The sequence below is a fragment of the Rhipicephalus microplus genome, chromosome 8 (genome assembly GCF_043290135.1).
Source record: "Rhipicephalus microplus isolate Deutch F79 chromosome 8, USDA_Rmic, whole genome shotgun sequence".
NCBI lineage: Eukaryota > Metazoa > Arthropoda > Arachnida > Ixodida > Ixodidae > Rhipicephalus > Rhipicephalus microplus.
In genome coordinates, this window is record NC_134707.1 from 126,875,004 (window position 1) to 126,889,131 (window position 14,128).

A 14,128-nucleotide genomic window follows, 5' to 3' on the forward strand; every position below is an offset into this window, starting at 1 on the left:
GTATAAACACTGGTGACGCCACTCATATTCGCCGATGCCCCAGTGGTGTCTCTCAAGCTGAGCGCAGAGTTATCAAAGCGGAAGTTGACAAAATGCTCAACAAAGGTGTAATAAAAACCATCAAAAAGTATTCGGGCCTCTTCTGTCGTCCTTGTGAAAAAAAAAGATGGTACCTGGCAAATTTCCGTTGACTATCGCCACATCAACAAGATCACGCGAAAAGACGTATACCCGCTACCACGCATCGACGATGTGTTCGACTGCTTGCACGGCGCTACATACTTCTCGTCTATTGATCTTTGGTCCGGCTACTGATAGATTTCTGTCGATGAGATGGACCACGAGAAGACGGCCTTCACTACACCGGGTGGTTTGCACCAGTTTAAGGTCATGCCTTTTGGACTATGTAACACCCCTGCCACAATCGAACGAACGAAGGACTCTCTCCTGCGTGGGTATAGGTGGTCTACTTGTCTCTGTTATCTAGACGATGTGATAGTCTTTCATCTACTTTTGATAGCCACCTGACCCCTCTTGCTGCAATTCTCGCAGTCTTCAGAGCAGCTGGGCTACAACTCAACTCGAGGAAATGCCGATTTGGCCGCTGTCAAATTACCATTCTGGGCCATCTTGTGAGCGCCGATGGTGTCCAACCAGATTCCGAAAAGATCCACACCGTCCGTAGCTTTCCGGAGCCCCGTTCTACATCGGACGTCCGGAGCTTCATCGGCTTATCATCATCATCAGCCTGACTACGTCCACTGCAGGACAAATGCCTCTCCCATGTTTCGCCAGTTAACCCGGTCCTGTGCTTGCTGCTGCCAATTTATACCCGCAAACTTCTTAATCTCATCTGCCCACCTAATCTTCTGTCTCCCCCTAACCCGCTTCCCTTCTCTGGGAATCCAGTCAGTTACCCTTAATGACCAGCGGTTATCCTGTCTACGCGTTACATGCCCTGCCCATGTCCATTTCTTCTTCTTGATTTCAGCTATGATATCCTTAACCCCCGTTTGCTCCCTAATCGATTCTGCTCTCTTCTTGTCTCTTAAGGTTACACCTACCATTTTTCTTTCCATTGCTCGCTGCGTCGTCCTCAATTTAAGCTGAACCCTCTTTGTAAGTCTCCAGGTTTCTGCTCCGTAGCTAAGTACCGGCAAGATACAGCTGTTATATACCTTCCTCTTGAGGGATAGTGGCAATCTACCTGTCATAATTTGAGAGTGCTTGCCGAATGTGCTCCACCCCATTCTTATTCTTCTAGTTACTTCAATCTCGTGGTTCGGCTCTGCGGTTATTACCTGCCCTAAGTAGACATAGTCTTTTACAACTTCAAGTGCACTATTACCTATCTCGAAGCGCTGCTCCTTACCGAGGTTGTTGTACATTACTTTCGTTTTCTGCAGATTAATTTTAAGACCCACCTTTCTGCTCTCCTTGTCTAACTCCGTAATCATGAGTTGCAATTCGTCCCCTGAGTTACTCAGCAATGCGATGTCATCGGCGACGCGCAGGTTACTAAGGTATTCTCCATTGATTCTTATCCCTAACTGTTCCCATTCTAGGCTTCTGAAAACCTCCTGTAAGCATGCGGTAAATAGCATTGAGGAAATTGTGTCCCCCTGCCTTACACCCTTCTTGATTGGTATTCTGTTGCTTTCTTTATGAAGCACTATGGTAGCAGTTGATCCCCTGTAGATTTCTTCCAGAATGTTTATATATACTTCATCTACGCCCTGATTCCGCAGTGTTTGCATGACGGCTGATATTTCTACTGAATCAAACGCCATCTCGTAATCTATGAATGCTATGTATAGTGGTTGGTTATACTCTGAGCATTTCTCTATTACCTGATTGATAGTATGAATGTGGTCAATTGTTGAGTAGCCTGTTCGAAATCCTGCTTGTTCATTTGGTTGATTGAATTCTAATGTTTTCTTTACTCTGTTAGCAATTACCTTTGTAAATAGCTTGTATACTACAGAGAGCAAGCTGATCGGCCTGTATTTCTTCAAGTCCTTGTCATCTCCTTTCTTATGTATTAAGATGATGTTAGCGTTCTTCCAAGACTCTGGTACTCTTCCCGTCAGAAGACACCTCGTAAACAGGGTGGATAGTTTTTCTAACACAATCTGTCCTTCATCTTTAAGCAGATCTGATGTTACCTGATCCTCACCAGCAGCTTTGCCTCTTTGCATGCTCTCCGAAGCTTTTCTGACTTCTTCTATCATTACTGGTGGGGTGTAATCTGGGTTACTGCTAGTTCTTATAGTATTAAGGTCGTGGTTGCCTCGACTACTGTACAGATATCTGTAAAACTCCTCCGCTATTTTAACTATCCTATCCATATTGGTAGTTATTTTGCCTTCTTTGTCAGCTTATGTTCCTACCTAAATCGTTTTGTGAACAGCTTCGCCGACGTTGCCAGGCCACCCACCTAATTTCGGAAGAAGGAGACTACATTTTCATGGGGCCCTGAGCAGGCTCAAACATTCACTGCTCTCATCGGCTACTTAACTACGCCCCCAATACTTGCCCACTTTAATCCTGCTGCTGCCATAGAAGTTCGCACTGACGCCACTGGCCACGGTATTGGCGCAGTTCTCGCTCAGCGGCACCACGGCAGACAGTGCTGATAGCTTGCGCCTGTCGCCTGCCTTCTACCCCTGAGAAGAATTATTCCATCACCAAGAGAGAGTGTTTAGCTTTAGTTTGGACCGCCGCCAAGTTCTGACCATACTTATATGGTCGCATAATATCACTCGTTACGGACCACCACGCCCTCCACTGGCTGACTTCTCTGAAGGACCCGACTGGACGTCTGGGTCGCTGAGCTCTTAGGCTCCAGGAACTTTCGTTTAGCGTCAGCTACAAGTCTGGCCGTTTGCACAAGAACGCAGACTGTCCTAGTTATCCGGTGGATCCTCCTGATGACGTTACGACTGACCTGGAGAGCAGCGTAATGGCGTTTACTGATATCGGCGATATGCGCATTTAACAACGGCGGGATGAGTCAGTGCGCATTATAATCGACGCCATCCAGTCTGACAGCCATGACGCTGAATCCCCTACGTTCGTGCTTCATGTCAGCACCCTTTACCGCAGCAACGTCAGCACCGAAGGCCATGAGCTTCTGCTTGTCATTCCTCGTCATCTACAGCCTGCGTACTTCAACAACTTCACGACGCACCAACAGCGAGACACCTCAGCGTTTCCCGCGCATACGACTGCATGCGACGTCCCTTTTTCTGTCCAGGACTTTACCGCAGCGTGCGTCGATATGTCCCCACTTGCGGCCTCTGCCAGCGCCTGGAAACACCTCTTGTGCTGCCAGCTGGATATCTTCACCCAATCGAAGTCTCCTCTGAACCATTTCATCGCGTGGGACTCGAACTTCTTGGCCCTTTTTCGACGACGATACAGGGAAATAAATGGATCGCCGTCACAACAGATTATGCGACCCGTTATACGATAACAAAGGCCATTGCAACCAGTTGCGCCACAGACGTCGGGGATTTTCTTCTTCATGACGTCATCTTACACCACGGTGCACCTCGACAGCTGCTTACGGGCCGCGGCCACTCTTTCTTGTCCAAAGTTGTCGACGACCTCCTTCGATCGTGTGCTACAGTGCATAAGCTATCTACCGCCTACCATCAGCAAACTAATGGCCTAACTGAACGACTCAACCGCACGCTCACAGAGATGCTTTCGACGTACATCTCCGAAGATCATCGTGACTGGGACACCACCATGGCCTATTTGACTTTCGTATATAATTCCTCTCGACATGACAGCACGGGATTCTCAACTTTTTATCTGTTGTATGGTCGCGATCCCATATTGCCATTTAAAACCACCCTAACTCTGAAGCCATCTGCTTCCGAGTGCGCTCGCGAAGTCATTGATCAGGCTCACAGGGCTTGTAAACTTGTCCAGTCTCATCTCACCAGGTCACAGGATATGCAAAAAGCCCGCTACAACCATCGGGATCGTAATATAACGCTTGCCCCAGGTGACAGCGTGCTCCTCTGGTCACCGTGTCGCTGTGTAGGTCTCTCCGGAAAACGTTTGCCCCGATACGCAGGACCCTATGGAGTTTTACGTCAGGTTTGCGACGTCAACTACGAGATAGCGCCATTTCACTCCAATACGTCACCAATTTCGTCGCTTGCTGACATTGTCCATGTTTCGCGCCTAAAGACCTACTTCTGTCGCACTTCTCCGGACTCGCACCGAGACTGCGCTGCAGCGCCCGGGGGTCCTGTTACGGAAAGGAAGTAAAGGAAGAGGAAGGACCCAATCAGCTGAGGGGGTGCGCGAGCTTGCCAATCAGTCATTGTGACTCTTGCCGGTGGGTTTTCCTCTGTAACAACATTTTGTACAGAAGTCACCGACTCCGTAACAACAATTTTAGGTGTTCGGCTTCCTAATTGAAATCACGGCTCGGCTACACCGTCATCGCAGTGAGCAATGATTCAAAGGCACGTGCCATGATCCCTGTACGGAAAATTTCGTACATTTACATGAGCTATCCGCGGGACTGAAGCCGCACAAATCTTCTGGACCCCCAGTCAAGCTGTTTAATTGCAGCGTTTAGCCCAGGAGGCCATCCAGAATGTTATGTTTTCGTTTTATTCTGGGACATAAAGAGAAATAAAAAAAGAAAGAAAGAAAGAGAGAAAGAAAGAAAGAAGTAGCGTAACTGCTGCATCCTGCAGCGTACCTCCACGGTTACCAAATGACAGAATTTTGCTAGCGGACATGATAAGTGGTAAAGATTATTGTGATTTAGTTTGGTCCATTTGCCATTAAATTCTACTATTTGCAAGCACCCGTACCACCGCGATTTCACTGTTGCAGCAATAAACTTCGATTGGAACTGCAGGTCGCGGCATTTAATCTCGGTGGCGGCGAGTTCATTTCCGATGGTAGGCCTGTGTGCTGAAATTTGGGTGCACGTTAAAGAACCCCAGGAGGTCAAAATTTCCGGAGCCCTCCACTACGGCATCTCTCATAATCATATGGTGGTTTTGGAACGTTAGACCCCAGATATCAAAATTCGAATGTACTACTTTGTTCGGTGTTGATATACGGGGTCGCTTGTGTTTGAAAGCAGCTATTGCTGCGATAGTGTTCTATCCGTCAACCGGGAACACCCTGGCATCAAGAGATCACCTGTTGTTGTACTGTATGGATACGGTATTTTTCGACAATGCAGGTAACGTACTATGGTCAGTCTGGATTCACCTGCGCGCACAACTCAAGCCTAGCCGCAAACTTCCCCGTGATTACCTGTTATGTACCAATGTGTGCATGATACTCTAGTCCTTTCTGCAAGCCTGCCCCTTCCGAAAGTACGAGGAAAGGCTCAAACTTCTGTTTTGAAATTGATCCATTTCTACGCCATTAGCGGGTTCGATAGTTCGAACAAATAATTGTCGTCGAAGCATCCAAGAGTCATGCCCGTTCATTCGCAATTTACGACCCAGGTGACGAGTGGCTTCACTTGAAGTAAGTTGTGTCTAGCGAAGCTTGCTATAGCAGGGATGCAACTTAATCATAATGAAACGTAATGAATGGTGTGAAAGTCTTAATGAATGGTGAAAATGGTGAAAATCTTAATGAATGGTGTGATGATAAATAATGAGTTCCTTAAGAAACAATTAACCCATAGCGTTTTTCCCATTTGCAGATGTGACCTGTCAAGCACCCATCGCCCCTGAGAATGGTCACGTGGACATACCCTCTGCAGGAGGGGCCGTTGTGGGAAGCACAGCTCGATTCCGCTGCTCCTTAGGATATGAACTACATGGGCCCAATGAAAGCACTTGCCTGGGAAGCGGTCGTTGGTCAGAGCTGTCGAAGTGTCAGGAAATAGGCGAGTATTTTTCATGCCAGTCATATTTTTAGAGGACGCAACTGTGGGTTATCCTCAGCTGGCGGTGACACCGAGAGTAAATATGCCCCATAACAATAAAAATGGCACCCACGCAGTGCAAAAACACATATTGGTTGGTTCAGTCACTACTCACTACTTCGTCATATAGAGTGACAGTAAACTGACAATCACAAGAAATCGGAGGATGGCGGACGTGCAATGTTTTATTAGGTAGATTGATTTCTTGGCTGCAAACCGAAGAAAACAAGAAAAACTGGAAATTGTGCACTAACTATAAAGACCAGTTTTCGAAAGTTAGACACATACAATTTAATGTTAGTGCCAAGTTGCGCGAAGCCTTGTCAGAGAGAAACACGCGCAGAGCAAGCCCGCTGCTACTCGATGATACAAAAAACACGTTGCACGTTTATACAAAAAAAAAAACGTGTGCTAGCGAAAAGATCATTGTGAACTTACGTGGTCACTCGCTACGCAAACGAATGTTTTAGTCGTTACGTGATACTCCACTTATGACGGATGCGAGTACAGACTGAACGCAGCTTACCTTTAGCGTTTGAAAGTTACTCTCGGTTGCATGCTAAAGGCGCAAGCGGGAAAACTCTATTCATATAAGATTCCGGTTTGCTTGCTGCTATTGCAGTGATGTATTCACCATTGTGACAAAATATACCTTTTTTTCATTGTTGATGTGCTGTTCTAACTGGCTTTCAATGTTGCCTGTATTAATAATATACACGGCGCCGCAGCGCTCTACAGGATGGTAGGTAGGTTTTTCATTCTAAGATAATGTTTGACACCTAGCAGCAGATGGTACCGTTATGTTGGACGTCAATAATCAGTGAAACGTAGGAAAGACATTTCTCACACCGGGCATAATAGGTGAAGAACAGCGGGTCATTTTGTTTTGTCAGCGCATGGCCAGTCAAAGCACACAGCCCGGCAGACGTAACAGAATACGAAAATGCTGCTATATATCACTGGACCAGAAATATTGGCTAGTTAGTACTAATTATATATGCAAGAACAACAACTCTGAGAACAGATAACGACAATGAAGGACACAAGTTTGTCGTGTTCTTTATTGTTCTTGTCTGATCTAGCACCGTTGTAATTTATTTATTTAGTAATAAAGCCAACACTCATGGAGGCTCATAACAAAGAGGACAATACAATGACATATTTTTGTAAAGTACGCTTATAACTGCATAATACAGAAGAATTATATCTACTTATATTAAAGAATAGTAATACTTAGCAGTATTTAGCATTCTTCGCCTAGTGTATGAAAATGTTTCAGCTTATCAATCTTTTGTTCGTACATTACCTAAAGAAATACATCCATCCTAAATTTCTTTCTACGTTGTTCAGGAGAATTTATGTTGCGTTTCCACAACATCAGCGTGACTGATACCGATTCTTTTGGTATATTTCACAAATAAAATTCACCGTTAGTCTCTGCATTCTTCCCAGCTTTATCTTAATGGTTACGTTATGGGGATTCCAAACAACACCTGAAAATTATTGTATAGTCCTAACGAAGGTGGTATATGCAATGTATTTTACGTAACACGATGCATGTTTCAGTTTGTCCTCAATGTATATATAACTTCCAATGGACTTTCATGCAGACGTTATTTGTATAGTCATTCTATGTTAGTTTTCATGTAATCGCCACCGTGACCCAGCTAAACTGGTGCGCACATACCAACAAGTGTCTAATAATGCTGTGCAAAAAGGAACGATTAGCTTTCTTTTTGGTGATGTGTGCATATGCAGATTCGGAATAATTTATCGTCATCTTGCTTTTTCCACACCAGTTATTTAAATTTAGCAAACGATTCTGAGCTTTGAGATGGTTTTCCAGTATGCCCTCTTCTGCTATGCTATTGATATAAGACATGCATGAGAACCAATAGTGGTCCGAATACAGAGCCTTGTGGCACTCCTGCAAATAAAACTAAAGTATCTAATAAATGTTCATCCGGTTTGACTATCCGCGTACGGTTGATTAAATATCCTTCAGTCCGTTTTATTACGAGTTTGTTTATTCTTGCATTACGTAATTTGAAGATTTATGGGCCATAGGCTACTCCTTCAAATGCTTTCGTAAAATCTACACAAACCACGTTAAGCTCTTGCCTTATATCTACAGCAGCCTAAAAATCATTAACTCTTTCTGTTAAATGTGTCAGAGTTGATAGCCGTGTCCTGAAACTATGTTGGAAAGGGTACAGGAAAGTTATCTGATCAAGAAACCTGAGTATATGTTTTGTATGTTTTGCTATTATATGCTCGAACACATTGCGAGGGAGTGAAGTAAGTGACTTTGTACGGTAACTTGTGGCCTCTTTTCGGTTTCCTTCCTTAAATGCAAGAATTACGAAAGTGATGCACCAATCTTGTGGCAGTGAGTGCGTTGTATATAATTTTGGAAAGATGGTAGTTAAATTAGGTGGCGCCCATTCCACATATCACTTCAAAAGTACAGTTCATATGTCGACGGGACCACTAGATTTTTTCGTTTCTAAATTGATTAGTTGTTTGAATTCCTCTGCTCTTGATATTTCAAGTTTTTCTATTCGGACAGTAGCTGGAATTCTGCTATCTTCATCCGTACGGACTGTAGCTTTTGAGAGGTTGAATACAGACTGCAGAATTGTGTTAATGTGGTTTGAGATCTCATCCTTTTTTTCTGTAATCACAATACCAACATTATATTTGATCAGCCATTTATTTCCTGTCCCTAAAGTACCGCCTAGAAATCTGAACTCGAAATCTGAGGAAGTCACTGAAATATATTTCAAAGAATATTTTTCCAGCCTTAGCCAGGGTATGCTTGAGTTCAGTTTTTTTGATTTGTCAGAACGACGGGCGACTCGCTCAATCGAGGCCATCTCGTAATTTTCTTTTCATTTGAATTATATCTCGGGTGATCCGTGGACTTTTTTTTATTTTTTTACACGATGAGGCATATTCATTTATGCGTTATTTTTCAACCCAATAAAATTCTGGCCATAACTCCTCAATATATTTTGAACCAAAGGTGCGCTAGGAATTTGGAAATGGGGTGTCCAAATATTGAAGAATTAAAATATCGTTGTCCTTATGGCATAGTCTTAAATTTTTACTGGTACATGGCTCTTCGCATGTCGCAGTGCTCGGACAGGCAGATCAAGACAGATCAGCCTGTGGTCCATTATGCCATCTTCCAACGTCACCTTTCAAACTAACTTCTTTGGTAGCACTAACTCGTCACCTCTCAATCTAACTTATTCGGTAACTTATTTAGTAGTATATAACTACTAAATTATTTGGTAGCAAAACCAAGCATATAGTATTGACTTTGACATCGGCGTAAATCTGGTCTCTTCAAGCGCTACTTCTTTCGTAATGAAACATAATGAAACATAATGGCTAGCATTATTTCAGCGTTTGCTCGCTTGCGACAACCGTAAGAAAATATTTTTCAGTTTATTTGTGGCATAATAAAAGCATTAGTCATTACCAAGTAGTATTCTTATTTACGAGCACACAAAACTTCTTCAAGGATTCCCGGAACTCCGGGGAGCTGGAGAGAGGCCGATATGGATGTTCCTGCAGAATGTATCACAACCATAAGCGCGCGTATGGGCTGGAGGCATGGCAGATGGCGGCCGCCTGCCTGCCCCACACCTCGACTTAGTGAGAGAGGAGTGTGCTGTGAAGGGCCTTCGCTCCCTTCCTCCTGATTGGGGACCCCTCACACGCCTAAGAACAACGCTACGTCAATCACGGTTACCGCTAAAACGCAAAAATGCCAAAGTGATAGCAGTGACAAAAAGTGGTGGCGTATCTGCATGCTCCGCTGGCAAAGGTCGTCGAAAGACAACGGTCTTCTGCATGGAGAGAGAGAATAAAAGGTTTATTTCACGGTCTGCGCGAAAAAACTAGCATGTAGGCATTGCGTGAATTATGGACGCCATGCAGCAGTAATTTGAAGCAACGAAGTTTTTGTACCCCGCAAACTCACTAGTATGTGCGTGTACCAAGTAGATTTCGTGAAATGAAGGAAATACTTGTTTGTCTTTTATCTTAGCGTCGCATTGCCAGCGCTGCGCAATAAGTACTGCGGTTTTTATAATCACGTATCTATGTATTAAAAATATTGTAACAGAGTAACAGACTACCTACGCACCCCGTACTGATGTTGCGCCAAAATATTCGTAATACCTTGTTTTGAATTGACAATGTCAGCACCTATGAACGCAACAAGCGGATCAAGATGGCTGGTCGCTTGAAAGAGGGTGAAACGGGTGACAGACAGAAAAGCAGGAAAGACACACGCACACATACAGAAAGAAAGAGCAAATTTTCAGCGTCGAGATCTCTCAAGAAAGAGAACATCTTTGATATCATCTTTAATAACGTAGTAGCAATATCGCACTGCTCATTTCTCCTCACCCCATTCGAAGGAATCTATTTTATGAGGAATCTCAGTCAATCACGTGATGAACGTACCGTTATATTTCTTGGTATCTGCGCTTGTACCGTTTTAGATAGTTAAACCACTCGGCATATTAAATTTTATTCTGTGGACAAAAAAAATGCCGTAAAAGTTTACTTCTCATAATACCCTAGCACATCTCTGTAATGGTAGTAGCAAAGGCAAAAGTGATGCCTGTGCTACTAACCCTGTAGAAGTATCTTAAGTATTGTAGTTTCCCTTGAAATTTCGAACACGGCCTTTTCAGTTTGCAACGTTCGCACACAATTTGCGCCTTTTCCACGCAGATGGTTTCTCGCTGCCGAAAGGATCCTGCCTGCGACCGGTCATTCCAGAGGAGTTCTCTTTGAGTCCCGACAAGGACTGGTATGAGACGGGCCAACGCATTACCTACCGCTGCCAGGGAGGCAAGGTTCTTATTGGCATGCCTACCGCCACGTGCCACGAAGGCCAATGGATAGGTCAAAACCGACGCTGCCTGTGACATGCATCGCAACCGAAGGACAATATTCTTCCGATTTCAATAATGAACATAAAACAACAAGTTAAAACATCCCGTGTCCTGAATTTCTTGTTCAGAGGAGATTTATGGATTGCAGTTAAAAACTTACGAAATAATATTGCAGAACGTTTCACTACACGCGGGGTATTTGATAAACAATTGCAAAAAGAAAACCGAAGAGAGAAAGATAGAGAAGGGCGAAGGAAAGGCCGGGTGGGTAAACAGATTGTACTCGGTTTGCTAATCTACATGGCGGGAGGGAAAAGGGAAGAAAACGAAAGTGTAACGTCACGTAATGTAAAGAACATATATCATGCTGGCATGTTCTTCAAATCAAAATAAACTAAGCAGGTATGCCAGTTTCTCTATTCATAGAAGTCTGCGAAAACATGCCACATTGCGCAGATGACCAGTTCTGTGTGCCTCGACGGCCGCAACTGCACACATTTTTGATGCTTTCACCCTCCATGGAACCACGTTGTGTGATGTGCTTGGGCGTAAGTCAAACTTGATGACACTGTAAGAGCCTTCCCAGACAGTGAGCCTAGGACATTAAATTTTCTATTTCAATTCCTGAACTGTCCCGCTTGGGCTCTTGAAAATGGATTAGAGATGCAAAGAAATCACGCCAGTAAACATGAAGTCCTCAAGCGAACTGTCTTAGGTGCGCAGAATTTTATGGGCAAGCTCAATCTGGTGTGCAGCGTGACTACCCCTATTGCGCACGCGAGCCCCTTCCGCTTTTTTTTCTCACTAGGCTCTTCCTCTCGCTCGCCTTGCAACGCCGACGCAGGCAGAGTCTGCTATCCTATGTTTGCTCCTCCCTCTCTCTGCTCCAGGCATCCCTCTTAGGGCCGTTCACACCTTATTCGCGGAAGTGCGTTCCCTCCCGCCCTCTCTCTGCTCTCCGACGCGCCTCCTCTCTAGCTTCGCAACGCCGCAGCAGGCGACTTCTGCTAGCGAGTCTCTTAATGAAAAAAAAAACCGACTTTTTGCGCTGTGAAACTGTTCGCTGGCCACCCCGCATATATAAGCACTAGATCTTCGTCTCCAAGAGTGCCAGTGGGATATTTCTCCTGTGAATTGTTGAACAATAAAAATTCGCCGCTTGCGCGTTAAGTAAATGTGGACTGCCGGTATTTGTGTCCTATTGGAGTCTTCTGTCTCTCGTTGCCCATTACCAGCGTTAGGCATATTCTTGTAGAGACAGCGATTCATCACTGCGTGCTTTGCGCCTTCTTTGGTTTCGCTCTTGCGCAATGCCATGATTGCCACCGGCATCAACGCGTCGACCAGACTAGATGTTAAGGACCCGTGCTTTGCACGTACACATGGTTCCTTTTAGCGGGTAATGGTGCAGTCCTTTACTGCAGTGTCCTCTTGCCTAATACTGTCCTCTTGCCTGTTATCGTGCGTAAAAGCTCACATGCGTCATCTTTTATTGTGCAACGAATATGCCTTCCTGCAGCACCAGAGTTGGGTGGTGGTTTGTTCGTCACCGTCTCTGTACGTCATGCGGCTTTGTACGTTTGGATAAATTGAAAGAACAATCTGAAAAAAAGTGTCAGCTTTGCCGCAAAGGCGAAGCAATCAACTTGATAGCAACGAATTGGACGGTCACGCGCAGAATGGCAAGTACATTTAAACGTCTCCCGCGTTTCGCACGCACAAATGTCGCACGAAACGTACTAACAAGTACAGATGAACGAGAATAAGCGTCTCAGTTGTTACTTTGGTGTGTCTGAAAAGTACGCCCTTTTCGCAAACGGAGGCTGTGCTATGATTGCAGGGACCTTTGTGTGTTTGTGTGCCTCGTAAGTACAACGGAATCGTTCTAGGGCAAGCCGAACGCTAGCCATGACGTATGACACTCCTCATAATTAATAAATAAGAGCGCCGAGAGATCATCAACTCCCCTCCTCTCCGCGCGCCAAAGTACGCGGGAAAGGTAAGAGCCGCAGCGCGCTAATTGCGCCATCTTGCTGGTAATGCTGAAAACACGATCGTTCCCTCCCGAAATGCCCACCGACACTGGTAAGTGGCAGATATGAACAGCTCTCTATTAGAACGGTGAAGAAGGTACCTATTGATGGCTCAGTGATTGAACCCTCGCATTCACATCGAAGAGGTTCCACGTTAGATTCCACGCACCAGAGCCCTTTTTCTGACTTTTTCTTTCTTCCATTTTCACACACACACACACACACACACAGATATATATATATATATATATATATATATATATATATATATATATATATATATATATATATATATATATATATATATATATATAGTGGGAGTAATAATTCAATGGGCCAGTTAGTCTTTGTGAAGGTATGGGATATGGCACAACGGGAGCGTTGTCAACAAGGATAAATATACTTATTTCCCAACAGTTTCGGCAGGGGTCCTCCCTTCATCAGGGGATGAGTTATACTGACATGAATTTCCAAACTTCGTTCCTGCCGCGTCCCTCTCGCCTTGAAACATGTTTGCGAGAGTAAGAGGGAACTAGGAAAAAAAGGGGGAAAGAAGAAATAGAAAGAAAAGAAAGAAAGTAAAAAAGAGGAAGAACCACTGTCAACACTGAGAACGAAACCAACTGTCCGTGTACGTCCACATAAGTTTCTTATCACGTGCTGTTCAGTTCTCGACGTGTGTCGGGCCACCCAAGATTGTCGTCACGGTGCCCGGAGGGTTGTGACGGCGTGCGTAACGAAAGGTTTTCCCCGTAATGGGTCGGTCGGCATGCGGCGTGCGTAAAAGAAGGGTCTCCCGTTGATGGGTCGGTCGGCTCTTTTTACCTTTAATCTTCGTCCGTTTCCCCTCAATGGTCATCAAGTGGTAGGCCAACGAAAACACTTTGTATGTGCATGTGGAAAAAGGAAGAAAAGAAAAAATGAATGAAGAAAAAAAAGAATGGACAGTGTACACGTACGAGTCAGTCAGAAAAAAGCATGGTCTCCAGCTATCAATCTTTGTCACCAATTTCCTCCTGGCTTACTTCTCGGAGGCAGTTGAGTTTACTGGGGTCCTCGTTGATGCCGGCTACTAGTGTTCAAAATTTGAAAATCAAATATGCCTCACGCTGTTCGCGCTCGCGTCTGTTTGAGAAACCGGACTGCAAAAGAGTTACGCTGATATTTTCAAAACTGTGGTTTGGCAGGCGCAGATGTCTAGATAAAGGTAGCTTCGGCAGTGAAGTGGCGTGGTACCGGTGATTGTTGAACCGCAGCCA

General features: G+C 44.7%; 1 protein-coding gene across 3 annotated transcripts in view; it reads left to right on the top strand.

Annotated features, from left to right (window-relative positions):
* LOC119164560 (locomotion-related protein Hikaru genki) overlaps positions 1–10,938 on the top strand; it is a 34,576-nt gene extending 23,638 nt beyond the window's left edge. For all 3 annotated transcript variants that reach the window (XM_075872579.1, XM_075872580.1, XM_037416779.2), the window contains exons 4-5: positions 5,696–5,881; positions 10,673–10,938. In XM_075872579.1, coding sequence (XP_075728694.1) covers positions 5,696–5,881; positions 10,673–10,869 — 383 coding nt within the window. In that variant the 3' untranslated portion in view covers positions 10,870–10,938. The remainder of the gene's footprint in view (positions 1–5,695; positions 5,882–10,672) is intronic.
* The last annotated feature ends 3,190 nt before the right edge of the window (positions 10,939–14,128 follow it).